We start from the raw sequence: 27,911 nt of genomic DNA, 5'->3' as shown, positions 1-27,911 counted from the left end.
AAAATATTAGGGGAAACTCTTAATATGAAACTATGCCACCTGAGATTGCTGGAAGACGTACAGATTTTCTCCTTTAATCTCCTTGGGATTCTGTGCAAGTCCATCATCCTAAATATCTTTCTTTAGAAAGTGCCTGTGTTCATATGGCTCAAAAGAAGAACAAAAATGAAGGGGGTGGATTTTGTTCCCCTGGGGTCTCCCATTGCCTTGAACCGAAGTGGGCGCTTGAAGCTGGAAATCAGCAGCCTCAAGTGATGCACAATAGAGACAAATCAGCAACATCATTGTCCTCTGTGCTCCGAGGAGGAGGAGAAGCACACACATCCCATTACGCCAGAGGGCCTGTGCGATTTGCCTGTGGGAACATTACAGGCCCATGACAGGCAAAATGGGATGGGGGAAACAGGGAAGCCTTATGATTTAAATATGCTTTCACTTATGGCCACACAGCCTGGAAAAAAACACACCAAATCTAAACATTTGTCTGCAGAATCAGGTGATGATTGGCTCTCTGCTGTCTCAAGGGGGGCAGGAAAATGGTTCCTGCACCTGCCACCTAATTCAGTTTAAAACCTGACACATTTACCAAGAGTGGGCTGGCATAATGAAGTCCATTCAGGCTGTCAGTGGAGTCAATAACTTATCCCCAACTGCTTTTGTTTCCGTGGCGGCAGAGCCTCTGATCAGGCTGAGGTACTTATTCAAGTAAAATTTATTTTCAATTGGAGGCCATAATACCACTGGCACAAGCCTGGCTTTGATGGAGGCTTTTGCTGGAGGCAAAACTATTGTTAAAGTTTGTGTCCATTGTCCAGGCTCTTTGATGTGTCAAAGCTGGCTTAACAAGCTGGTTAAAAACTGTTTCATATAACAGGTGTGTCCTTTGAGGACACAGGGACATTTTTCAACTGCTTTGGAAAGACTAGTTCAGCGGAAGACGACTAAAGATTTATGTGCTGATTGGTGGTGATCCATTTGAGCCAACCTTCGAGCAAGAAAACAAGACGCAGCGGCTTACTTCCTCACATTGCAGTGTCCCTCTTTCTGGGAGACAATTTAGAATACATTTACCCTTGTTCAAATGAGATGGACAATTATTTGGAAGCAGCACAGTGTTAGCATGTATTTATTGATGCAATGAAATGCCCATTTGGGGTACCGAACCACAGAAACTGCTTGAAACTGATGTAAGATTGCAGCGCAGGCATAAGCGGAATCAGTGGCGTAGCGTGGGTTATCAGCACCCGGGGCAAGGCAAGTAATTTGCGCCCCCTAACCCATGGATTTGCGCCCCCTAACCCGTGGATTTGCGCCCCCTAACCCGTGGATTTCCCTAACCCCCAGATGTTGCGCCCGGTGCGGCCGGCCCCCCCTGCACCCCCCATGCTACGCCACTGAGCGGAATGATAATGCTAAAAAGGAATAATGAAAGGAAGGTAAGCTATAAGGCAATTAGTTACACAAACATCAAAAAGTAGCTAAGGCTGGAATCCTGGGAGGAAGCTCTAGTTGACTCAATAGGACTTACTTGGAAGTAGACATACCTAGGGTTGCACATCACTCCCAGTACAGTTTGTTGGTTTAAAATGATATATTTTTGGACGGTGATGAAAGTGGGAGCTGCTGGATTTAGGTCCACTTGCTGGGCTGGACCACTTCAAACTGCAGGTGTGGGGAATGTCACAGATTTGAATGCTCCCCAAAAGGAAAAATTCACTATAGATACAGAATTAGCATGTTATGAAGACATATCTTCATCCCTATCATGCTAACTCTAGATGATCAAGAAATCTTCTCCCTGAGAAGCATTCGAAAATACTACCCCCTACCCCCCCAACCCACCATGTGCAGTCTGAAGTGGCACATTCCAGCAATATTTATATCATGGCAATTATATTGCAGCTTGGCTCTTTAAAGTCCAGATCCACAGGTCAAATGAAGGCCAGCTCAGACTTCAGTCTTAGTAAAATAGCTCCTGGCAATTGGTCCAGCTCATCACAAAGCATCTCTGAGAGGTGCACAGCAAAATAATCATCATTTGAAAACAGATAAACAACAACAACATTTAAGTGTCCAGATATGCTTCCTGAAATAAAAATGGGTTCGCAAGCAGCTTCAACTGTACAAATGGTGGTGCCTACCTAATGTTACTGGGCATTTCTGGATTTCTGCTATTTTGTGGGGAGGGTTCAGTTACATGCTGGCAATTGAAGCTGATTTGGAGCTCTTGCACAACAAACCTAAAAAGGTAAAGGTAGAGGAACCCCTGACCATTAGGTCCAGTCGCGGATGACTCTGGGGTTGCGGCGCTCATCTTGCTTTATTGGCCAAGGGAGCCGGCATCCAGCTTCTGGGTCATGTGGCCAGCATGACTAAGCCGCTTCTGGCGAAACCAGAGCAGCGCATGTAAACGCTGTTTACCTTCCCGCCAGAGTGGTTCCTATTTATCTACTTGCACTTTGACATGCTTTCGAACTGCTAGGTTGGCAGGAGCAGGGACCAAGCAACAGGAGCTCACCCCATCACGGGGATTCCAACCGCAGACCTTCTGATCAGCAAGCCCTAGGCTCTGTGGTTTATTCCCAACCAAACTCAGACTATTTGTGATGGGGAAATGCACTGGAAATTGTAGGGTAGCATTTGATTGACGCAACACCATATAACCTCCCCACAAACAATAAATAAATAGCTGGCATTGTCTAACCTCTCTGCAAACTTTGTGGGAATGAATCAGGATTCATGCTCAATAAACAGATAACCTAGAAGTGACTACTAATTCTATTGCCCCATTTATTTAAATGTTCTGAATGGAACTTGTTTACAAGTATGAAAACCCATGGCTTCTGTGACTGGCTTCTTATGGGCAACATATTAAGAGAAGTATGCACATGCTTAAATCTTTCCCACTGAAGTGAATGGTTCTTAAAAGTATTTAATTTTGGCTGGATTATTTGGGATTTCAGGAGATGTTGATTACACTATTTCCCCCGCCCGAGCTCTATAAGGAAGCCAAAAAGCCCTCATTTAAGCAAGAGGCCAAATATGAAAGGTGTGTGTTGTGTGCAGATGCAATTTACGCAATGTAGGGCAAGGGAGAAACGAGGCACTTCCCCAGTTGAGCACACACGATTCGGAGCCCCTTAGTTAGCAGGGGCAGCAGTCCGAAGCAAGGTCAGCACCATGGAAAGAACATCTTTAAAAAACAAACAAACCACCCAACCTATATTCAGGAGCTAGCCTCCTCTTCACGCTCCTTGTTTTCCATGCAAACCTAAATCCTTAACAGAACCAACCGAATTTTCTATCTTTCAAAAAGAAAAGAAAAGTTTTTTTAAACGCATCTACCTATTGAAAAAGTTTGCAAAACAACAACAATTCAGCAACACCCAAACAACTGACCACGTAGCATAAGCGCTAGCTTCATCTATGCCCGATAATACAGAAAAGATATTCGTCTGCTTATAGATAAGGTTCCTTATCCACCCTTCACCGTAAGGTCCCAGGGCGGCTTACGGCAATGCAAACAAGACAATTAAAAACAAACGGCAGAATTTTAACCGTTTATATACAATTAAAAACCCTCAAGTAAAATAAGTTCCAAGAAAAAACAGCTCAGTATAGGTTAACCAAAAGAAGAAGTGGTTGACCTATGGCCACCGCGTCTTAAGCTGCTGTGATCTCGGAGGCAGAGTTGGGCTTAGATCGTCTTGACGGACCCATTTCTCTCCCCTCGCTTCTCCCCACAGATAAAAGAGGGCATTAAGAGCCCACCGTGGTTGAGATTTGATTGGATCTCACTTCGCAGGCTAACAAAACATTTAAAGTATCATCATGAATTATGACAAGTAGAGAAGGGGAAACAGAGGCTTGTTTGTTTTGTTTTCTTTTGCCTCCTCCCAAAAGCAATGAATATACATATTCCTAATTTAAAATTTAGAATATTTTGCGATTACGCTACGAAAGCTGGAGCATTTAGGCAGCGTTTTAATTCGTAGTCTCTCACGTCAAGGGACTTTTTGCAGCGGGGGGGGGGGCTATTTGCGAGGACGAAACCTTGTTGAACAAAGAGGAATTTACTTCCCAGTAAACACGCATAAACAGGCTGTCGGGAGAATGTTTCTTTGAAGCTCACCAAAACTTTCAAGAGGTTTGCACCAACTGATGGCTCAGAGAAATTGTTGAATTACACACACACCTTCCCCATTTTGAGCCCACGTTTATTTATAGTCCGGGACTGGGGATTTTCTTCAATAAATGTTTAGCATTTCAGGTTCAGACGCGAATTTCTAGCGCTTCCGTTTAACCGGGTGGGCGCTGAGCAGCCTCTGCGCATCGCGCTCGGCTCTGCCTCCTGGATAGTCTCAGCTTTTCGATAGGAGCCACCAATGCCAGACGGATGGATTTTGTAGCTGCTTCGGGGTTGAGAACGCTTTGCCATCTGGTGGGACGAACTACGACCCTGCCTAGTGCAAGAGGGTAGTTTCTGCGTGGAAGAAAGAGATTCACAACAGGAGTGATGCGCCCGCGCTTGCGTATGGAGAGGGCTATTGATTTCCGAGCAGAATCGGTATCCGACGGCATTTCTTACACAGCCAATTGCAAGACGCGTAGAGCAGATCAGCCCATTTTAGAATGGAAAACACGGGCGACGTCTCCAATGTTGGTGCCAATATGTACTGGCGGGGGGGGCGCACGGAGGGGTCTTCAACTTCTAAAAAGATCTCATACAAAGGGAGGGCTCTCCCTAAGGAAGCTGCAGTATCCCTTACTAGCACGAGTGCAATTATATTGGCTATTGCTTGAAAGGTGAACAAGCGATGTAAAAGTTCGAACCAACCGAGCAAAGCGTCCTTTGCAAGACTGGGGAACCAAAGGACTCCAGCTCCCATCACCCCTGTCCGATGGTCAGGCAGGCGGGGCTGGAGAAGAGTCGGGGTTGGACAAATACCCGCCTCCCCCTCTCTAGACGGAAATACATTGCCATCTACTCGTCTTCAACGAGGTTCTGCGTTTTTGTAAGGAAGTTGGCGAAGACTCAAAAGTTATTCGAAACAAGGGTCTATTTTCGTGTCATCCCGCGTAGGATATTTTTTCTCTCTCCACTTTGTCTTCTGCATTCTCTAGCTGCGTGACCGAAGTCCTGTATCAATGCAGAAAGGAAGATTGCATGAGGTCCGGAGGGGGAGAGAAAAATGTGGCAGAACCGTAAGATAGAGGCTAAGTGACGGATGAGGATCCCCTCTTTGGCTGTGGCGCAGGGATCTCCAATATAAAATACTTTTTCTGAGTTCCTAGAGATTGAGTGGGACTTGGAAAACAGCTTCAGGGTTAAGCCCAGGCTGGCTGAGAGGCATTTGCTCCCCATCTCTTTCCTCCAGTCCTGCAGTCGAGCCCTCGAGGGCAGAGAACGGAGATCGGGTCAGGTCCCTGCCTGGCTTCTTGAAGGGCCTCTTGCAAAGAGTGCTGCACTCGGTGGATTTTGGTCTTCAACTCAAAGTCATCTGCGCCTTTGATCCAACCAGGCATTGCTGCGGACCGGGGGCCTGGCCCTGAGATGTACACGGGCTCGCTTAACACACGCGCACACGCTCTGCTTTGGAGGCGAACTTGTTTTGTAAATGGATAGGCCAGCGCTATGGGGGAATTTCCAGATCAATAATAGATCACCCAAGATTGGTCAGCACACGCTCCCTGCGTTACAGTTTGGGATAGAAAAACGAGAGAAAGTGGCGCAGCGGCTCCTTTTATTTGGGGAGAGGGGCGAAAATGTGACTTTTTTAAGGTTGGAGAGCAGATTCCAAAGGAAAAGTTGGGTATTGGCAGCGGCTCGCCCAAAAATCGAGAGCGGGATTCGTGCGCAATGTCAAAACTGAACCCAACCCAAAACGGGGAGTCCATTCCCAAAGGGCGACGGAATGTGGTTCATCCTGGCCAGCAAACGTCGCAGAATGCTGGCCTGCTCGATCCTTTGGAACTAGACTGAAAGGCCTTGCGATCTGTCCGCCCCTCCCCCGCCCCCACCTCAGACTTAGCAGCGTGAACCCGGAGAGGATCCCCTGCCCGGCCCTGCTGCGCGCCGCGAAGGCAAGCGGCGCCTCAAAGGGCCGAGGGAGGCTTCCCAGCTGGCGCCTCCTCCGCAGCCCGCTCGGTCCCGGACTGCGCGGATTTGCGCGGCCGCCTGTTTTGCATATGCATTGCGATTGGAGGAAGGGATCAAAAGGCGCGCGGGAGGCGCTCGTTTGCTCCCCAGGCAGGCCGCGAATGCAAAAGAGGCGAGGAGGAGCCCCGCGGGTTTGGGGGTTTTAGGGGGCGGGGAGGGGTAGAAAGCGCACTCCCATGGAAACTAGGTTCGAAACTCGCGCAAGCATTCGACAGCTCTTAGCAATAAAAATATAAAACTAGGCAGTAGGCACGATCGAACCAGGACATTCATAAGGGAGGCGTTTTGCCTCGAAGACGTAGCTGCAAAATGGTTTGGGGGGAGGAAAAATAGCTGCAGCATTGCTCACAAGCTCTCCTCCTGAAGGAGAAACGCAAAGGGAGCGAGGTCCCTCGGGGATCTCCTTTCCCGTACCTTATTTCCAGAGGCCAAGTTTGGGCAGAACTTTGGAACTGTTCGCTGTTGTTTTCTATCCGCCATCAGGTATGAGGGTGGCGCGCCCCTGAACCCCCTAACTGGTGCAGAAGGCGCAGTGAGGCAGCGCCAACTGGTCTTTGGAAAGTGCGGAAGGCTGCCTTTCTAAACAGCTCGTGCAAGTCACATGTCGGTCCTTTAGACCTCTCTCTCCTCCCCCTCTGCCTTTTCTTTAGCTGCCCAATTGCTCCTCTGCGATAGCAGAAGGCGTGAGGTTTTTTACGCTGAGAAGGAAAAGTGTGCGAGTGCCACTGGGCGGGGGGGGGGGGGGGTAAGGGAAGAAAAGCCTCAACCTTACCAGTTAACCTAGCTACTAGTTAGCCTTCACTGCCGAGATCGGCCTGGGATCTTGCCTAGACCCAGCTACTTTTACGCCTGCCTATGCTCAGCAGTGAGCCCCATTGAGCTCAAGGCAATAAGTTATATTGCGCTCAATGGGACTTTACTCCCTTACAAAAGCGTGCAGGGCTTTGCAAGCTTGACGACTTTCCTACGGTTCAGTTCCGAACAAAGCACGGCTGATCAACTGCGAGCATCCCACTTTGCCTTCTTTACTGAATTTGATTCCCCCCCCCCCAAAAAAAAGAAGCAAAGAAGCCAGAATCGAGTCTTTGCCTTAAAATCTTAAGAATTAGCAGGCACAGCGATGGTGGTGGATAGGGGGGAGTAAGATGAAAGGAAAGGCACTGAAACCACCAGAAGGATATTTTTATTTTTCGTCGCATATTCCAAAACTCAAAAAAGTTGTGTGTGTGGTGCAAGTCAATGTGGAGGGACATTCTGGAGCTGAGCTCCTCGTCCACCTCAGGAGTTTTCCAATCGCCCTCAGCTCCCGGATCCGCTCATCTCCAGACTTGGCTGCGGGCAGGAGGCTTCTCTGTCAGACTCCATCCTGATCTGCAGGATTGTCACACACATCTCCAGCACGCACGCACGCACGCACACACCGTCCACACGTCCACGCAGGTGCCGCTCACGCCTGAGCATTTGGGCCGGGCCCTCTTCCACCATCACCAAATCAATAGTCCCTTTGGGTCACTGGAGAGAATCCACACGGCATCAAATTCAGAGGCAGAAAAGGTCTGGGACTCGTGTGTGCGCTCGTGTGTGTGTCGGAGACAGACGCGGGTGGGGGTGGGCTTTGATATTTTCACCTCAATTTAACAGTCATTGCAAGCGAGTGAGCGGAAGAAGACTCCTCATTCACACTTTTCCGCCTTCTGCTACACTTATTTAGTTATTTAATAAATTTACATCCCGCCTTGGAGACGTGGGTGGGAGCCTGTTCCCTTCACAAGAAAGCTTATCCATTGAAAAACTTACAAATCGGCGCGATTCTAAGGAAGTCTAATACAGTCCTGCATGTTTTTTGGCTAAGGAAAATGTGCTTTTTTTACATGGAGGGTGAGGGAGGAAAGGACTAGAACATAATGTTTTTATACTATGCAAAGTTGACTCAACAACATTCTCGTTTTGAGAGGGGGGGTGGGCGTTGCGAGAGGGGGGGCCTTGAGATGAGAGGGGGGATATTATTTGAACACACCGCAGCCCAAGTTAAGCACTTTCGTTTCACTGATTGCAGCGGGGAAATTGTTTTTTTTTAATGCCTAAATCTCTATTATTCGATGCAATGGAAATTAAAACTTCTTAACTCTGCCTGCGTAAGATGTTGTCAGCTTCTAATCAACAATAAACTCCATACTTCCAGGTAATTGGGTTTCTGGAGTGCCAACCTGGTCACATAACCATGGGTGCCCGAGGTCGTGGGTGCCATGCAGCGTGCATGGCCCTGGCACCGAAATTTGTGGGTGCCCGGCCCCTTCATGGGGAATTTTCTGGGTGCTCAAGCACCCAGGACCCCAGGGACTTGGCACCTATGGTACGTATAAAACATTTGCCGTTTAAGAAACAAATTGATTTCCTTTGGAAAGCTGCAAACGATGGGTGAAGATAATGTTTTATTTCTCCGAATGATAGTCATTATCAAATTATTTAGTCCTACTCATTTCTCCCCTACTCATTCCCCTCATTTATTTCTCTCCTTTCAAAAACAACCCTTTCACTCACGTCCCCTCCCTTGTTATTTATATTGTTGTTTCTAAAGCGATGAATTTGGAACATCGTATCTCTCGCTGAATTATGTCTCTCGCTTTAGTTGTCGTTGAGGGCAATGCATCAACGGGAAAATGATCACCAGCCCCCTAACGTACGCCTCCTTCCCTTTAAAGCTAGTAAAAAAACCCAAACCGACCAATTTTACCAACTGCAGCCTCGCTTTGAAAACCTCGGAAGGGTTCTCCTATTACAGTAGTTTGAATTATAGCATTAATGTATATATATTTCTAGCTATCAATCTGGCACCACTTACTCTGGAATATAACCCCCCCCCAACGACTTTTAAACTATCCCAGAGAGGAAGAGGTGTCTGAATTGCACATCCCTCTCAAGTGTTGTACGTTGTTGTGTTTTTCTTTTAACCACAGCAAAGTCAGACGTGAATTCAAAGTAAAAAATAAAACACCCCCCCCCCATCGCAAAACACAAGCAGAAGCCCAGACGAAGTTCTCCGCAGAATGACGCAAGGCAAATCAAAGGAGAGTTTTGGTCCAGTAGCAGGAGGTCCAGGCGCAGGACAGATGGGCATTGGCTGGTGACGGGAACCAATCAAGTGAATTAAGTTCAGAGGCCATTTCCAATGTCTTCATTCTCAGCCTTCCGTGGCCAGCGGAATAAACTTCATCTCGTATGTATGTATGTATGTATAATTTTTTTAAAAAAAACATAATCAGTGTGGCAATGAAAAATGTCAAGGCACCCACTGAATCGTATTGAATTTAGAGTTACTTGAATCGAACGGATTCATTTCTCTCGTTTGATCTTCTGAGAACAGCCCCTTAAGACTGCAGGAAGGACTAACTAACATCTCGCTTGGTTTCATTTAAGAATAAATAACTAGTTTATATATATAAACTAGTTATTTATATATATATAAACTAGTTATTTATTCTTAAATGAAACCAATTATATATATATATATATATATATATATATATATATATATATATATATATAGTTGCTGTGGGAGTCGGGAGGAAATCGAGTTCGACTTTTCAGTTGGCTTTGAATCAACGAGCCCCTCACTTCGGGGTTTCGTCGCCACACTTTCTTTTGGGCACAAAGAGCCCTGATTTATTCTTCCCCTTTGCTTGCTGGCGTTTGTTTTTACCAAGTCTGGCTATTGTTGTGAGTGTTGCAGTCATTTTATGCGTATTAGGAATTCATGGAGATTTCAGTCCTGTTTCAAAAGAAAAACCAACCTACGTTCCATGTCATTTGGTGCACAAAATAGGGTAGGCTAGAGTGGGAAGTTGGACCTGTTAAACCGGAAGTTAAATCGGGAAATTCTCCTAAATGTACTTTTAAATCCAAAATTCTATCTGAAGGGTTTAAATATATATATATATATATATATATAGAGAGAGAGAGAGAGAGAGAGGATGCTCCTCACAACTATTTGCAAATATCCCACTGATTTCACCATGTATATTGTCCTGAACTCGTTGGAGGAAAGATGAGATAGAAATGTAATAATAATAATAATAATAATAATAATAATAATAATAATAATAATACAATGGGACTTGCTTCTAAGTAAGTGCGTCCTAGGCATAAAGCACATTCGCAATCGGATTCTCTCCCCGCTTTCTCCGATTTAATACCCACCAAGTTGCTGCGGCATGCTCCCAAATAGTTTGCAAAAAATACATGAATACAGTTTTACTCAGATTTCGATTCCGTACAGCGCATTTAAGTCTCCCTCACCTTGCAAGGCTTTACCCCTTCAAAGCAGCTTTTCATTGGTTTTGAAACAAGTCCCACTCTAAACCAGCTCTCGTTTACCTCGAAGGAGGTAGAACCAAAAAGAAGAAACCCAAATCTTTTTTTGAATTATCATTTCACCGTTTTTAATTTGAAATTTTCATCCAGAAACACTGGTCCATAATAATAAATATATCGATAGTTCTCAAGAATATATAAAAAATAAAGACACGTCATCGTCTGTGAGGGTCCTTCACAAAATAGTGTCAAGCAAGCGCCCAGAAAGGGAGAACGGGAGAGAGAGAGAGCGGGGAAGGTCCGAGGGAGAGTCCGGGGGACGCCGAGCCCGCATGCAGGATGGGACTGACTGAAGGATGGGAGGCCGGGGAAGCGCGCATTGTCTTGGACGCGGCGGATCCGGCGTGGAAGGGTTGTCTCTAACCTAGTGCGGGGAGGTTGGACGGCTCCAGGGCAAAGCGGGGAAGCAGCAAACTGTCTCGTCTAGAGGGAAGAACATCCTGGGCTAGCACTTCGAGACTGCACTCCTAAATCCTTGTTACAAGGAAAACTGCCTTGGTGCCGTCCGAACAACCATGGTCTGGATACTAATAATAACAGCGTAGGCTCGAAGCACGCATGCAGTCGCTTGAGAGGAACGGACGCCCCGTTGGAAAATTAAAAGGGTTCCTGTACCTGCCCCAGCGTAATTTTTTAAAAAAAGAAGTCACGTTCAGTCCGATTCAAAAGCCAGTTTGCTGAGTTTAGCCAATTAGTGTCCCCGGATTACTCTTATTTTCAAAGGGTTTATGTTCCCAGCATAAAATGCCTTGGTTTGTGGATCGGACCGTTCGTCGTCTAAACTCCCCTAGCCCAGAAGACATTGGAAATAAGCATCAGTGGATATAAACCCCATTCAGCCTCCGCTAAGAAGCTCCAGTTACTGCAGATTCTACGCGCACCCCCCACCCTTAAATAAAGGAGACAGCCCTCTTTTCTCGGGAGGAAGCCCCGCTGGTTTGAAAGGGACTTAATCCAAAGTAAGTCCTCTTACAGTACTTTGTCTAACTCTTGTAGCTGCACTGACTTGCACTGCTTGACTCAGAAGTCCTGATGAAGTTTGCACAGGATTGCAAACTTCACTAGGATCCTGGCCACTGGTTTTTAAAACGAGCTTACTTCCAAATCAGCCCCCCCCCCCACTCTTCAGCTCCAGGAATGACCCTTCCACGCTTTCCTAGACGGCGAAATCGTTGCGAACCGCAATCCAACCAAGCAAGCGAGCGCTTCTGCGGCTGTGAACAAGTACAATGAAGAGAGAGAGAGAGAGAGAGAGACATCTCTTCTCCCGCCCCCATCCGTTTTCAAGCACTTATTTACATTCTCGTTCCCCCCCTCTCCCTATTTCCTGAATTGACAGGGATTTTAAAAGAAAGAGAAATGACAGGAAAAACAAAACACCCAGAATCCAACCAAAAAGGTTACCTTGCAAGGTCCTTTGCCCCTAAACACACACACACGTCCCCCTGGTTACAGCAAATGAAGTTTGGAGACAGCATCAGACGGGACGAGGGAGGAAGGGAGGAAGAAGGAGAGGGAAAACAGGAGTTGAAGGGAAAACAGGAGTTGGAGGAGGAGAATCAAGCATGCGACGACACCGCGGGACCTCTGGGCTGCTTCACCTTCTCGAGTCCTTCCGGTTTGCCCCCCCCCCCCCCGTGGCTTCCCGGGCAGCGAGAGGTTTTCCGAGGGGGCGGGCGGTGGTCTTCGCTAGACCCTCCCGCGGGCGGGCGAGAGACTTGGCCAAGGCCCCCTCTGAGAGGCGGCGGCGAGTTCACTTAAGCAGGTCCTTGGCTTCTGTGGAGATCCGGGCCAGGCTGGCCGTCGTGGTGAGAGCCGAGAGGTGCGGCGGCGGGGGCATCTGGCAGATGCTGCAGGGACAAGGCAAGCCGGCCCAGTGCTGGAAGCCCCCTCCCAGCTGCAGGGCCGGCGGCGCCGGGGGGGTCTTGAGCAGCGAGTGCGGCGGCCGGATGGCGCCGATGGCCGGCAGGGAAGCCGAGAGCGGCGACGGGTTGCCCCCCGAGGACAAGGCGCCGCCCAGGATGGGGTGCACAGGGTGCACGGCGCCCGGCGGGTGGGCCGGGTGCCCGGCGGAGTGCGCCACCGTCCCGCAGTGGAAGGCCGAGTGGTGGCCGCCGTAGATCTCGCCGACCAGCCGCTTCATCTCCTCCAGGGAGCTGGTGAGCATCAGGATGTAGTTGCGCGCCAGCAGCAGCGTGGCGATCTTGGAGAGCTTGCGCACCGACGGCCCGTGCGCATAAGGCATCACCTCGCGGAGCCCGTCCATGGCCAGGTTGAGGTCGTGCATCCGCTTGCGCTCGCGCCCGTTGATCTTCAGCCGCAGCTGCTGCAGGTCCTGCTCCGACAGCTGCTTCTTGATCTTGTACTTGCTGCTTTCGCTCGACGAGCCCTTGGAGCCGGCCCGAGAGAGGCCCTCGCCCGGCCCGCGCTGGCCCACCTCGCTCTGCGTCGACGAGACGGAGTGGTGGTGGTGGTGGTGGTGGTGGTGATGGTCCCGCAGGTACATCTCCTCCATGTCTGGCGAGGAGGCTCTGCTGGAAAGAGAGCTGGAGTCAGAATTCATGGTCTGGCTGCAGGGGCCGGGAAGGTGCAAGAAGGGGCTTCCCCGCTCGAGGGGAAGGAGGAAGAGGAGGAGGAATGGCAAGCAGGCAGGCAGGAGGGCCACCAAGCTCTTCTGCCAACGAGAATGAAGGTGGTCGAGACAGAGGAGGAGATCCCCCTTCCCCGCCTCTCTCTCTCTCCCCTCCCTCTCCAGGAGAGCTGCTGGCTTCGTGTGCGTGCGGCTGCGCGCCTGAGCTCGCTCTAAGGCTGCCTCGCCAGCCGAGGGGCTTTTTATAGAGCCGCGGGCGAGCCAGAGAGACAAAAGGCGCCCTCCTGCCTCGAAGGGGCTTGTTCGGGATGACGCGCCATTCTTCAGCGGGGCGCGCTTGGACGGCCCCGTTTAGCAAGGACCCCGCTTCGCAGGCATTGTGCGCCGGAGCCTCCCGCGGACCCCTCAGGCCAGGGACCCGCGGGAGTCCCGGAGACGGCAGCCCCGCCCCGCCGGGGACGGACAGCGCGCACAGCCTGCGCTCGCTTTGGCCTCTCTTCCTCGACGGGCCGGGAGGAGGCTGGAACCCTCGTCGGGGCTTAAGGGCGGGGGCATTTTGATCCTCCCTCTTGGTATGTGTCAAATAAATAGGGGGTGGGTGGGTTAGGAAGTGGAGGAGGGGAGAGAGACACGATCCAACATGCCGGGAGCTGGGCTTTCCAAATCCCCGCAGCTCCGAGCTTAGGGAGGCGCTCGTGCTCCTTTAAGCAACGTCGGGTTTTGTCCGTCCTCTGCATGTTTACTAAGAAGCAAGTCCTGTTAGAAGTACTTTTGAGTAAACGACGTGTAGAGAAGAGGCGGGGAAATCTTACTCCGAAGTAGCCTCCGAGGGGTTTCCATGAGGTTTGGGGGAACACTCTGAAGCTACTCAGGAGAAAGTGGGCTTTATGATGCCACTCCTCGGTCTCGGTTCGCTGCCCGGCAGAATCAGTGGCGCTCGATCGGGTTAGCTAACCCCTCGCGGGAACAAACGAATATCGTTTGCAGTTGAATCCTATGCGTGCTTACTCATAAGCAATTCCTTGTGAGTTCAGGGCGGCTTGCTCCTAGGTAAGTGGAGATAGGACTGCAGTCTTAATTGAAATGTGCACCAGACTGCTGTCCCCGAAGCTCATCCCCTCTTCCCAGTGCATTTAAAGGGGCTGTTTTTATTTGGACTGGGTTGCTGTTTACCCCTACTGTCGGTTTCAAAGGCAAGCGTGCCTCGGTACTGTCCAATAGACGTGTGAATGCTTTCGTTTACTCTATAAAAATGTAGGCCATGTTCCTTTTCGAAATAATTTATCCGGCCCCCACGTCTCTTAATACCTCTGGCCTGTCCAGAGACGGTAGACAAGGGCTTTACTGATGCATAAATTTATTTTATTATTATTATTATTATAAATGCGGCGGTTCGCAGACTATATTTTTGTTGTTTTTCTGTTTAAAATATTGGAGTTTTGTCTGACATCTCCATGGACTTTTCAATTCTTTTATCATTTCTCGAAGTTATGTTGAGCTTGTTTATTTGGTTGGACGGAAAAAACAGGGATAACTTGCTTCCCAAGTGAGCGCGGATACATATATATTGAGATCTCCCCGATATCTCTGAAAACTTTCAATCTTGAAATATGATGCAGACTGCGTAGATTCAATGGAGAGTATAGTTTCGAGTATTGCGCTTAGCTTAGTCCATTTACTGGGAAGCAAATTTTATTGATTCTCTGGGATTTAACCTTCAAATAAATCTGTTTTTTTCAGATCAGTTTATGAGTCTGCGGGAAATGGCTCACAGATGAAACTGGACCCCGTTCCGTTCGCATTCCTTTGACTCACACTGTGTTCGTTTCTTTCTATCTTGCGGAAATATGCAGAAGGCATCCTAAACGGCGCAACAACTCCGTGTGTGTGTCTGTGTGCGCGTGCGCGTGCATGTGAACAAGTGACCCCCAAGTAAGCAAAAAAGAAGCCGCCACTGCCATACGTCACCAAGGAGGACAACATTCTGCAAAACGGAGGCAGCACAGAAACGACTACACCCAATATAATGTGCACCCAAATTTGTTTCAAATTTCCCTTGGTCAGGCAGGGTAAGGTAAAGCAGCGTAATACTCCTAAAACGATTGACCACCCCGACCCCTAAATATGTGAACTTGGAAGTAAATGCCACTGAGTTCAAAATGCCTGAATCCAAACTAGAATTTTTACCATGACCCCAGTTCTCCCCTGCGCGCTTACTGGGACCAAACCGAATTGAGAGGCAACTGAGGCGGTTATTTCCCAGTTGCCTATTGTTGAGCGAGGGAAGTCCCATTTGGTTCCGGATAACTGACCTGTGAGCTTAACCAGGATTATTGCGGCAGGCAGACGTCTGCTGTGGGGGGGGGGGCGCGCAAATAATTGAGTACTTTCATTGCTTTCCAATAGTATTTGTGGATCTAACCCCCAGGTAACTCTAGAGCTCACAGGGACGTTTACTATGCTCGTTTACTGGAAAATCCGGCCCGCTGAGATTGATGGCGCATCTCCTGCCAGTGGCGTAGCGTGGGGGGTGCAGGGGGGGCCGGCCGCACCGGGCGCAACATCTGGGGGTTAGGGTTAGGGGGCGCAAATCCACGGGTTAGGGGGTGCAAATTACTTGCCTTGCCCCGGGTGCTGACAACCCACGCTACGCCACTGTCTCCTGCCCCAAGAAATAGACACGGAATGAGGACCTTAGCATGGAGTCTGAAGCAGCCCCCCTTGGCACTCCTGCAGGCAGAGGCGGGGTTCAGTCTTGGCCTTGGGCTTGGAATTCCCGGGACTAAGTGTGCCTTTGCAACACATCCTTTCAGAGAATTCTGGGCACTGTGGTTTAAACCTCACAGTTACCATTCTCAGCAGCTCTTAAGAAACTTCAGTGCCCAGAATTCTTTGAGGGGGGAAATGTGCTTCGACTGTGCTTCAAAGGTATAGCGTGTGTAGGATGCCCAGATCTCCTCGTTCAATGTGAGTTGGATCACCGCGCCAGAAAAGCCAGGGACTTTGGCAACTGCTTCGGTGGTCAGACCGTGCGAGAATTTGTTGGGCAGAGGGCCTAGGAGGAAGCATGCGAGGGCCGGCGGGGAGAAGGCTTGGGAAATGGTTGAGGGCAGGCCAAAGGGATGCGCCTTTGACTGTTGGGGCAACCAGTTGACAATCTCGCTTGTCATGGGAAAGGGTTGAATGACAGAGGGTCAGCGACTGGAAAAGGAAGGCGCACGCGCGCCTCAGCTTCTGGAGACCTGTCAAGAGAAGTTTGCTCCGGAGCGAAGACACGCGATAGCTGCTCCGGGTCTTGGAGATGGTGCTGGACGGCTTGCAGTTTGTTTGCCAGCTGATTTGCGTATGGGTAAATCCGTCAAACATACGCCCAGAAGTTTGCTCGGCCTTTATTGGTGGGTTTTCTTCGATCCAGGCGCGCGCACTCCTCGATCGTGTGAACTCAGGAAGCCAGCACGCACGGAAAGTAGTTGCGCGCCTGAGCCTCCCCACCTTCCGGCACTCGAATGGCGCTCAGAGCGCGTGGCCACTCTCTAAATCGAGAGGGACCTGCGCTTCCAGGGAAGTCTGCCTGGGGAAGAGGGGGGTGCCGCCTTCGCAGCACCTGCTCCCCCCAAAGCACTCGCAGGCATAAAGGAGCCCTCTCCAGCGGAGCTCTACCAGGAAAGGGGGGAAAAGATATTTTTAAATACTTTATAGAAAGACAGAAAGAAAGAAAGAAAGAAAGAAAGAAAGAAAGAAAGAAAGAAAGAAAGAAAGGTTTTTGGAAATAACCAGACTCAAAAATAATATCGATCTTCCGCATTCCCTCCCTTATGTCCCTGAGATGGAGGAAATCCCCAAACCATGTGACGGAACTGGAAGCGAGGCTGCCTGGAGCAATGGAAGCTTTTAAAATAGTGAAGCCAGACTAATATTTAGAGGCTCCTTAATCCCAGAGCATTTGCTCCAAGCAGACCTACTTCATTTTAGCACCATCTCCGATGATCTTAAGAGATATCTGTGCTGCCGTCCTCCGCACGTTTTCTTGGGAGTAAGCGCCACTAAGCTCAGTGGATCTTACTTCGGAATAGATATGCAGAGGCTAAAGCGACAAGTTAACCTCAACGCTTTTCCATACTTTTATTCCCGCATCCCCACACGGAGCCCAGTCTTACCCCATCTCGGCGAAGATGCGGTTCGAAGTCAAAGGCTCGACCTGGAAGCGATGTCACTTTTCCAAAGCCTCCGAGTTGACAGCACTTCGGTCCTTTCCTGGGCGCGATTCCTTGCACGAGAACCCCAGAAGTACCGATCGAAGCCGGTGGCGAGGTCTCCTCGCTTTACTCTGAAGAATGCATTTTAAAAAATATTAATAGTATTATTAATAATAGCGTAAGTGTTATTTTTTTTCTAAATCGGAACTATTTTAAAAGGAAAGAAAGAAAGACTGACCATCCTGATGTACACCGGCAGCTGTCCAGAGAGCTCCTCCGTCGGAATGAACGATATTCACTGCCAAGGCGACTTAAGGGCGACGTTTGGAGGAGGTGAGTGAAGCCTTCCCCCGGCCCAGTGAGGAGTAAGCGGGACTGCCCATCGCCTTCAAGTCGCCTCCCGGGTCGGAGCCCTCTGCTGGATCCTCTGCGAACCGAGCAGTCCCGGACCGCCGGAGCACGACTTTCCTACGGATTTCTCCTGAGGCAACTGCTTCATGGGGGAGGAAACGCCTCTCCCAGCCCGCCCCACTCCTGCATCGCTCGCCTGCTGACCCTCGATGGGAAACTGAGAGACCCCGAATGGAGGTCTTCATAGAATCGTAGCGTTGGAAGGGACCCCGAGGGTCATCTAGTCTAACCCCCCCTGCAATGCAGGAATCTTTTGCCCAACGTGGGGCTCGAACCTACAACCATGAGATTAAGAGTCTCGTGCTCAATCAGTTGAGCTGCTAGAGGGAAAAGGTCTAGCAAATCACGGCGTGTGGAGAGCTCCCCTCTCCCCGCTCAAAAGGAGCGGCCCAGTTGGGGATGAGGAGGAAAGGGAGATCAGGCATTCGTTCCATATGGATGGGAAAACATTTTTTGCATGCTATGGGGCATTCTCCCTGCCCCCCAATGCGTCCGATGGCTGAGCTGTAATTCCGAAACCAAGTCCCGCTCTCTGAGCCGCAACTGTTTCCAAGAACATGGCCTGAAACGCTCGGCAACATTTTGCAACTTTTACACCCCATTCCAGCTCTGAAGCCTTGTCACCAACGCAGCAGCGTCCCGGTGAAGCTGGGTCCTTCCCCCCTGTTCTTCATTGGCAGAGAGCCACGTTTAGTCCACACGGAAGAAGGTGGTGGTTTTTTAAAAAATATTTCACTTTGGACCGGCACTTGGATCAAGCTGCATGGAAACCAGAAGTTTTACAGCAGGCTTCCTCAACCTCGGCCCTCCAGATGTTTTTGGCCTACAACTCCCATGATCCCAGTGGTCAGGGGTGAGGGGAATTGTAATCTCAAAACATCTGGAGGGCCGAGGTTGAGGAAGCCTGATTTACAGGATTGTCTACTGTATTGCCATGTCTATACGGAGCGTGTAACATCTAGCTACTTTAAAATGTCTGATCGTGTGTGTGTGTGTGAATGTGCATGCGTGCGCGCACACACATTTTTTGGAACTCCAAAATACTCACTGCATCATTCCTTACACAAGGTAACATAATCTCGACATAGGGCTACAAAATGGCGAGGACCCAACCAGCTTACCAGAAAAGTTAAAAGAGTGACCAGAACATTTGGTAATGGAGACACCTCTTCCTTCTTAACTGCTCCCTGGTGACTAAAGCATGCTAGTCATCGGGTATAGCGCGCAGTTCTTCCTACATTTAAAAGGAGCCCCTTCATTTTCCTTCTTAGACAGCTGTTCCCTCTGCGCCCTCACCTGGGAGCGAGCCCCATTTAAACCTTGCAGCCCCATTCCTCGTTCCTCTGCCACTCAGTCTCAGCCTAACCTACCTCACAGGGTTGCTGGGTGGTTAAATCAGGAGGAGAACTACGTATGCTACATTGAGCTCAGGGGAGGAATAAAGGTGGGCTATAAATGCCATCAATAAATCCATATCCTAAAGAATCTGGTTCCAAAACAGACCAGCGCTTGGCCGTTGGAGAGGCTCGGTCTCTGTCCTGAAGGGATCCGCTTGACTTCCGTGCACAAGCGCCGGGGCCCCTTCCTTGGTGGAACCCCCTAGACCGGACAGCCTGGGGGCAAGGAAGGAACAGTCCTTTATTTTCTCCCTTTGCTAACAAGGCAGCAGCAATCCCGAGTCTTAAAACCTTCCTCAAGGCGATCATAGGGCGATGCATCACGCAACTGCTCCACCTATTAGTATTTATTAAATTTGTATACCGCCCTTCACCCGTAGATCTCAGGGCGGTTCACAACATAAAAATACAATAGGAACCCCCCCCCCCCCACCACCGCAAAATGCATAATAAAAATAAGAAAAACAAACCAATTACCCCACCACAAACACCGGCCCAGCTGCTTACCCCGGAGCAAATCCCCTTGTATTGCGCGGGTTTTACTTGCATGCAAATGGACACCCCCACAAGGGGTCGGCATTCAGTCATTGTGCTATGGAGAGGCGCGCCTTGTGGCAGACAGGCGGACTCTGTGGGACCCCATGTCTTCACAGGAACATAGGGATCTGCCTAAGTACTGAGTCAGGCCACGGCCCACCCGGCTCGGTATTGTCTACAATGAGTGGCAACGGGTGTCTAGGGCTCAGGAGGCCCCCCTTCTGCCCTACCTGGAGATGATGGAGGCAGAACCTGAGACATCCTGTGCGCAACGTTTTACGCCGCGATCCTTGACGTATTTACTAGGAAGTGAGTCCCGCTGTGTTCAAGAGGATTGACTTCCAGGTCTGTGTGCAAAGGATTGCACCTTTCGGGTCTCTCCGTCCCCCACCCTCCCACTCGCGATGAGCGTCGAGACGCTGTATTTCGATTTTAAGAAGGAACCGCTGGTGGAGCGCGGCTGGATGTGGACCTGATGCTCTCTGTCGGGTTTGTGATGCTCATATAAAGCAAACGCAGTGCCTCAGGTGTCACTAAGGCAGACCGTTTCCCAACTGCAACATGAAAGAAACTACTTTGAGGTTCTCCTTGTTTGTGCCATGTGAGAGATGTTGTTAATGTGGAGGAGAAATCAAATACCACGCGCTACTCAAAGTAGAATTTATATTTCCCTGACAGCCAGCCCCCACTGGCCTATGCATGACTACTAAGTGGTTAATCCCCTGTCCGCTGGTTTGCTAATGGTGATGATGATGATATCTCACCTTTCCTCTTTTTTCCTCCATACAACCCTGCGAGGTAGCCCAAGACAGGAGGGCTGGCAACAAGGTAAAAACACTCATGTTAGAGTGGGAATCTGAACCCTGGTCTACCAGATCCCAAGTCCTAGTCAAACACTCTAACCACTATACCACACTGCCTCTCAAGTACATGTGCACCATATAAGAACAAGCAGATTCAAGCCAAATAAACAGTATGGATGTATTATAGTCTGATGCAGATTGCAATGGAACAGATATCAAAGGAAGGGTGTTTTGGATTGATGTTATCACTGCCAGTTGCATGCGCATTGCAGGCACAGGAAATGCAAAATGATTTAAACTCGTGGAAAAAAACTAACTTTTTTTGGTGGGGGGAGTGATGCTAAGACTGAAGGTGCCTTTAGCAGGTCACGTCATACATTACAATTTCCAGGGACACATGGCAGCTATCAAGTGGGGGCAAGAATCCCATCTCCCTAGCCCACATACCTGTTTCAAGGGTTTGGTAAGAAACACAAAATGTTGACCAGACACATTTGTTTTACAGGTGGGGGCCATGTGCTCCATTCAGTTCAGCACTTTTATTTCCTATTGCAAACCAACGGACCTCATTGAAGCATGTCCCTGCCTCTCTTACTAAAGTTATGGCACTTGCATGTCGGACTTCAGCTGGATTGTACCCCATACATTTTGTATGTACCCTTGCAAATGTAATATGGAAAATGGGTGGAAAAAAAGAAAAATTAGAATGAACACCTATTGTTTAATATAAATTATTATAGCCCTTGCTAACATAAACTGTTAATATGTTGCAGAATTCATCCAGAATCCCAGAAAGTTGATTAAGTCTCCTATAATTAAAAGAACAACAACAGAGTACATACAATCTGTTCAAGCAATTTAACAATGAGAAGAGTTTCCCCCGTATCTGTTCCTCATGCTGGAAATGCATTTCTTAAACAAAAGTCACATTGATTTGGAGTAGACCTTTCATTGACATAGGCTGAGGATGAACCTAAATAGCCCAGAATAATCTATATAAGATTATCTTAAATGGCAATATTTTTTCCTAATGGGACAAGTCTTGTTAATTAACAATATACGAGTGCTATTTGTTAGAGCCGGTAAGTCCTGTTTATGTCAGGAACATTTATGAGTGAGTAACAAGGAGTGGGACAGAAGCCTACATTTGCACACAATTAATTTTATTATTATTTTATTATTACAATTTATTTCTATACTACATTTTAGCCCAAATGTCCGCAAACTGGCAGGCAGCATATTAAAATAAAATATGCAATGGAGTACAATAAAATACCATAAATCCATCAGCAAGCAAAACAGCAAAATCATGAAGGTGGAAGGCCAAAAGGAAGCCTCCCAATGGTAGAGGATGAAAGGGTATTCTCATCCCTCACACTTGATATCCATTCAGGCTGCAATCCATGTTGATGCCCGATTGAATTTAATGGGATTTACTTCTGAGTAACAAGATTAGAATTGCAGCTCACCCTAGTCTCCTAAAGCTGATGTAGCAAATATTTTTTTACCCATCTTAGTATCTTTAAAGAAGCCTGACTGTAAATAAACAAAGGGATCAGGTGTCAATGACTCGTGTTCACCTGATGTCTGGTTCGAATGGGAAATCAAGGTTTATGAAGCCCCAATGAACTGGGAAACTGGTAAGATTTCCCACCAAGTGATCTGAAAGCTCCAACCACAATGGAAAGCTCTTTCACACTTCTTACTCTTTCAACAGAATTATAATTTAGAGGGGAAGTAAACATTGCATTTGAATCAACCCCCCAGTAGTTTGATTGGCAAGATAGAGAGAGCTTCAGATTCAAGAAAGTGAGATCACTGGCAAGGGGTGGGTGGGTTGAAGAGACAGGGGGTCATGCAGCATTTGGAAAACAGAAGTTGCTCTTTTCCAAACCACAGCTGGTTCGCTCACCCCTTTGGAACCACATTTTCCATCAAAGGAGAATGCCTGTTTGATAAAGAGCAGAAATCATGTCTGACGAGGACAGAACTGGCTCGAAACATTTTCAAACAGCCTTGAATGCAAGGATGCGAGAGTGTCTCTGAATAGCAGAAGCTGCTGAAGTGCTAATTATGAGAATATATAGGAAATGTAATTTGTTGGCAGAAGTGGAAGTTTAATTTTAATGATGCATAAACAGCATGGCTGGTTAGGGCCAGCAAGATTCATTATATAGTTCCATTTTGGCAGTCTTTGAGAGTGAAACACGTGAACGTCTATAGGCAGCAATTGCTGACTTGATTTTTACTAAGAGATTGTGTTCCAGTTGGAAAACACATCTCTAATATCAGACTCCTGGTTCTTAGTTTTCTATATGTTTGATATGGTTCACCTTCTGTGCTTAATAGGGAGGTACAATTTTGCAGTAGCAAGGGGTCTGTCTCTAGCTGAAAACCCAGAATGTTATCCTTACACTGAGCATATAAAAAGACTGTGTCAGTATTATGAGGTAGATCCACAGACTTCAGTCTTTTTCAGAGTCCAGGTAGACATTATGGGAGAAATGAGCTGCCCTTGCACTCATTCTCCCTCTCCTGCTGGTAGGTAGTCAAACACAGCATGCGACATGTCATCATCTTACCATATGTTGCACTCCCAAAATGATAACAGATATGTAAGCAGTGCACTCTGATATGATGTCACACTGCCCTCTGCTTTCACAAGTGACACAGAATTCAGCTGCATATTTCTTGTATGCCTTCCCCAAACTGGTGGCTTCCAGATGTTCTAGATTACGACTCCTATCAGCCCAAGTCAACATGGCCACTGGTCAGGGAAGTTACAACTGGATGTTATAAGGCTGAGGAAGGCTGGTATACTTAGAACCCCATTGTGCATGTTTAGAAGCAACATATAAAATGAAACCAACATGGCAGTTGTAAATCAAGGGTTAATTTCATTGGAGTGAAACACTTTAAGGGCCATTTCAGCAGAAAGTCTAAACACATCATGAACAAATGTCACTGAAATCAATGGTAGTAAATTTTGGCCAGATTACATCATCATGTCCCACTGTTTCCAACTTAACTGAACATTGGATTATGTCACCGAAAGCGACTTCTTCAGAAAGAAGGCATTTTGCAAGGCTGATTCCACAAGTTTTATGTGGGACTGTGTTAGTGTCAGAAATACCAGGGGTGCCAACTTGAATAAAATATTGGGGGGCCCGAGTAAGCCCTGCCCCACATAACTGTTCAGATGATGTTGTGCATGAACACCATTTGAATGGCAATGCCCATCAACTTTGGGGAGTGGTAGCCCACTCAAATATTTTATTAGGAGTTGACTCCAATAGTCAATACAATTCTGAGACTCTCATGTTTGATTGATTTTTGCACTCCTATCCAAAATATTAATCCAACAAATTATCACTGGTGGTGCAATGAGCCTCTCACTGAAATTAATGGTACAACTCCCAAGGATTTAATGGTTTTGGAGTATCAGTCCCAGTATATTTAGTGAGCCATGTGAGTAGATGCACAGCAATAATGTACTCAACTGATTCCTAGAACAAGATGAGTCAAACGCCATTCTTTTCTGGACCGAATGCAAAAACTTAAGAAATAAAAAGGAAAGCCTTCCCCCAACAACTAATCATAAAGCTTGGCGAGTTGGACTGACAGTCAGTCAGTCAGCTTGCAAAGTGTAATTAGTTTTATTTACTGTTCATGAATTGCTAATCCTCAGTGGCATTTGCTACTAATAGCATGAAATTAGTTTGTATAAACAAACAAAATCACTTATTCAGCGGTGTGCATTTGATTCGCTGTACTAAAGGCAAGGCAGTACCTGAATACTAAGTTTAACTTTTAATGAACGGATTACAATAAGCGAGTCCATGAGCCTTTTCAGGCCGTTAAATATACAGAGGTATTAATTAGCAGTGGGGTAGGTGATCCTTTTTTGGATTGGATGGAAATGCAACTTGTTTATATCCATTGATTAGAGAGTTTATTTCTGAAGGGCTTGTAGCTGCATGCTGTCATTGGTAATGCGCTTCCACTGTTTGTTTTTGCCATGTGAACTTTAAAAGACCGGCACACAATCCTTAGTGTGTGGAGAACTGGTGGCGGCAGACATTCTGATCCCAGGAAAGATTTGATTTCCCTTGACACCTGGAACAGTTTTGCATAAGAAGCTTAGGAAGATTTCTGCACTCCTTCACCCCCTCCCCATCCTTTTACATATGTTTAATGCACTATGCCACGCAATGTATTTAATGTCAAGCATGCCATCACTGTATTTTGGTGAATAGCTGTGCAACAGGCCTTGGATCAAGAAGGGCATCTCATCCCCCTCATCAGGCTATTGAGCTTCCCAGGCTGAGAACAGCCCACAGGAAACATTGCACAGCGAGAGACTCCTCTTGCAACGTCTGGCCACATCATAGGTATGGGCTGCAAAGTCTATATAGCAATAAAGGACTTAGGTTTGAACCTGTCAGGTTATAGGCTTCCAAAGCGAAACCAGCCCTGAGCCTGAGAACACCATATAACATAGGTGGGAAAGTTTCACTGATGTGACTGGTCAGTTAGTTAAGTATTTCTATTCTTTTACTTGATCAGTGGGGCAAGTGCTCCTCTGCTTCCCCTTGCCTATGCCCATGCCTCCATGGGTCCTAAACGCTGTTACAAGGCTCCTGTTTTAAGCTGCCTCCTCTTAGGAGCTGGGGAACACTGCCACCTTTTGTTGCAACTCTCCACTTGATCTAATAGCACTGTCAGTAGATCAGGAAGCTCTTAATGCCAGGGTCTTGGGTTCAAGACCCAAGTGGAGTGAAGGTTTCCTTGTGGTCCCTTCCATCTCTACAATTCTATGATTCATGTATATTCCAGGGTTAATAGTCTGGTATTCTGAACTGAGATGGAGGGTTGGCCTTGGTGAGCCTTGACCCAAACGAATCCCTGATCACTTGCCACTAATTAAAAACCTGTCATTTTCTTTTTGCCAAAGTCTACACAGCCATAACAAACCACAGCAGAATCACATTTCCCATGTGCAAAATAGTATAGATTGTGCGCTAGGATTTTATTTTTTTAAAATACTTATTTATTCGTTAAATTTATGTCTTGCCCTTCCTCTTGAAGCACCTGTGAGCCATCCCAAAAACGTATAGGCTGGCGGTGTGTCTGTGTTAGTAAGCTGACTGTGCCTTTTGGGGCAGCCATCTGGCATTAGAATGGCAAGAAAGCTATTTAATACCCTGTCCCTGCCTTTACCTGGTTTACTATTGGCCCTGGTCTTAATTCAGATGTATTGCACTTTAAGACCACGCATACAGTACTTTAACTTGCTCTCTATTAATTTGAATGCATTTAGGCAAATGGAAGATAATGCACTTGGGAGAAATAATGTCCAGGCCAAGTATTCAATAGGATAATGACATTCATAAAGCAGTGAAACAGGGGTAGGTTATGCTGATTGGGAACTGATAAAATTTTGACATAGAGATTTTATTTTTTTCAACCCCTAAGGGACCGTTAATGATCTCAAAGGGGATTCTGCATATCCCAAATGCCATATCCACACCTCATATATAAAGACCTATAGCCACTTATCTGCTTTTTCCTTGTATGGATCTCCCACCTCTGGTCTTGTGCTGTGGGCTTTGGCTTTAAAGCTTGTGTTTCTATTCTAACAGAGCAATGGTGTCTCCCAACTAAATGAGTAACTAGATATTTATTAAGAAGCAGAGGCACTATAAAGGACGGAGCAGTAAAAGCAGCACTGGGAAGCTTAGAAGTAATGATAGTAGCCGTATTCTGTTCTGCCACCATTACTGTCGAAATAATCCAATTCAAGACTCTGGAGGGAAGGCAGAGAGGGGGAAACGACAGGAAAGCCACTGCTAGAATGAGTTTTGATCTTCAAGAAATTTGGAGGCAGGTGTCTTTTATTTGTCTTATAAATAACCAACCCACAAAGTCAGCACTTAAATAAATAATAGTGGTGGCTAATTAGCAGCAAAGGAAGCCACTATCAATTAATAAAACATCTATGCTGCTTCTGTATCAACTGCACTGGAAAAGAATGTTTATAAGGTGTTACATCTTGATGTCGGTGAAAGTGTGCTCCCTTTAATACACTTTGGTGTGGGAGTTTTCCAGCTTCTCATGATATTTCAGTTACTCTGTTGCTGCTGGGTCAGAGGGGTACATTCTGGGCTTGGCAGGAAATGAAATAGCCACACCGTGCTCTTCAGTGAACTCCAGCCTCACCCAATCAACTCTAAAGCATGCTGAATGAAGCAAGAGTGTTTGCTTGGCAGAAGTATGTACACATCTGCTAAAGGGCACTTAATGTATGAGTGGGCAGCACTGCACAAGCTGTAGACCAGCATTCTCAGGGGCTGAAAGAACCCACTTCAGCTGGGGTTGGCAAACTGCAATCCTTTCCCTCCCACCATGTACAAGGATGGATATTACGCCCCACATCCAAGTGGCGTACCGTGGTGGGGGCATAGGGGCGGTTGCCCTGGGCACGAAATTGTTATGGGTGCAAAATTTCAACACCTGGTGCTGCCTCAATACAGCTGCACGCTTCCATTGGTGGGGTCAGCTGAAAATGTAAACCAGGAAGTGACTTCTCCAGACAATGGAATGACTCTTATTTTCTTATCTCTGTGGCTGTGATCTCCTGGGTGACGTGGACGCTGTTAGGCAGTTGAATGCGCATGCGTACTCCATTCGTTTCCCTCCCTTCCACCCCTCGCACATGGCCCCAGGCGCTAACCCATGCTATGCCACTGCCATATCCGGTCTGTCTTTCTTCACTTAAAAGTGCAACACTATGCCTACCAATACAAGCAACAACCTAGCCCTACACCAGACAGGTTTTGGACCAGATGGGTTTAACAGACAGAGGCATTAATGTGAGTTTGAAAAGTTAGCAGCACCTGTCCTTGTATCTGGAGTTTTAATAGGCGGTTAGAGGGATGCTGGGCAATAAGGACATGAAGTATTGAAGAAGGATGCCACTAGAGAGTAAAGCTTCATCAGGGCCTATGGCGCTCATGAGATGCTGCTTGCTTAACCCTAGTGGGATGGATTCTGACTCATGCTATCTCTCAGTGTGTTGCCTTGGATAATGACCAGCCTCCTCCTTGGATTCTGGCAGCAACAGGTCACCCATGAGTTCTCTTCCTACTTGCCACACCAACATACTCTCCTTTGTAGTGTTTATAATGTAGTGCTGGTATATAAAGAACTGGGGTCCAAGCTACTACCAGATAAAAGCAAGCGATCCAGCTCCTTTTCTGGAAAGTAATACTGTACAAATATATTACTTGCACAGACAGAAATAGACATTGGATTTATTTCCAATATTAACTGAATAATTTCTAAAAGAGGAACCTACTGAATTTGCTGAAGTCTGGCTTCTGCCATGTTTCCACATTATTAGCATTATGTATACTTTATATGGGGTGCCCATCTATAACTACGTTC

At 47.5% G+C, this 27,911-nt stretch overlaps 2 protein-coding genes across 4 annotated transcripts in view; one reads left to right on the top strand and one right to left on the bottom strand.

Annotated features, from left to right (window-relative positions):
• The window catches only part of SLC35D3 (solute carrier family 35 member D3), a 231,550-nt gene that overhangs the window by 188,059 nt on the left and 15,580 nt on the right, over positions 1–27,911 (top strand). The gene's annotated exons all lie outside the window — the stretch shown is intronic.
• Positions 10,612–17,956, bottom strand: OLIG3 (oligodendrocyte transcription factor 3). Of its 3 annotated transcripts, XM_079970979.1 has the most exons (3): positions 17,556–17,956; positions 17,279–17,448; positions 10,612–13,062 (listed from the first exon to the last, which is right to left on the bottom strand). In XM_079970979.1, the coding sequence occupies exons 2-3, from the start codon at positions 17,281–17,283 to the stop codon at positions 12,285–12,287; spliced, it is 783 nt and encodes a 260-aa protein (XP_079827105.1). In that variant the 5' UTR covers positions 17,284–17,448; positions 17,556–17,956; the 3' UTR covers positions 10,612–12,284. The 3 variants fall into 3 exon arrangements, with proteins under 3 accessions (XP_079827105.1, XP_079827106.1, XP_079827104.1); XM_079970980.1 differs by having other exon boundaries at positions 17,279–17,956; XM_079970978.1 differs by lacking the exons at positions 17,279–17,448; positions 17,556–17,956 and having other exon boundaries at positions 10,612–13,238.

The sequence above is a fragment of the Podarcis cretensis genome (genome assembly GCF_951804945.1).
Source record: "Podarcis cretensis genome assembly, chromosome: 3".
NCBI classification, from domain to species: domain Eukaryota; kingdom Metazoa; phylum Chordata; class Lepidosauria; order Squamata; family Lacertidae; genus Podarcis; species Podarcis cretensis.
The sequence above is the reverse complement of the archived record's forward strand: the minus strand, read 5'-3'. Positions and strand labels throughout refer to the sequence as shown.

Bases quoted from the DNA above. Each gene is read 5' to 3' on its own strand.
- OLIG3 (XM_079970978.1), bottom strand. From the start codon at position 13,094: ATGAATTCTGACTCCAGCTCTCTTTCCAGCAGAGCCTCCTCGCCAGAC.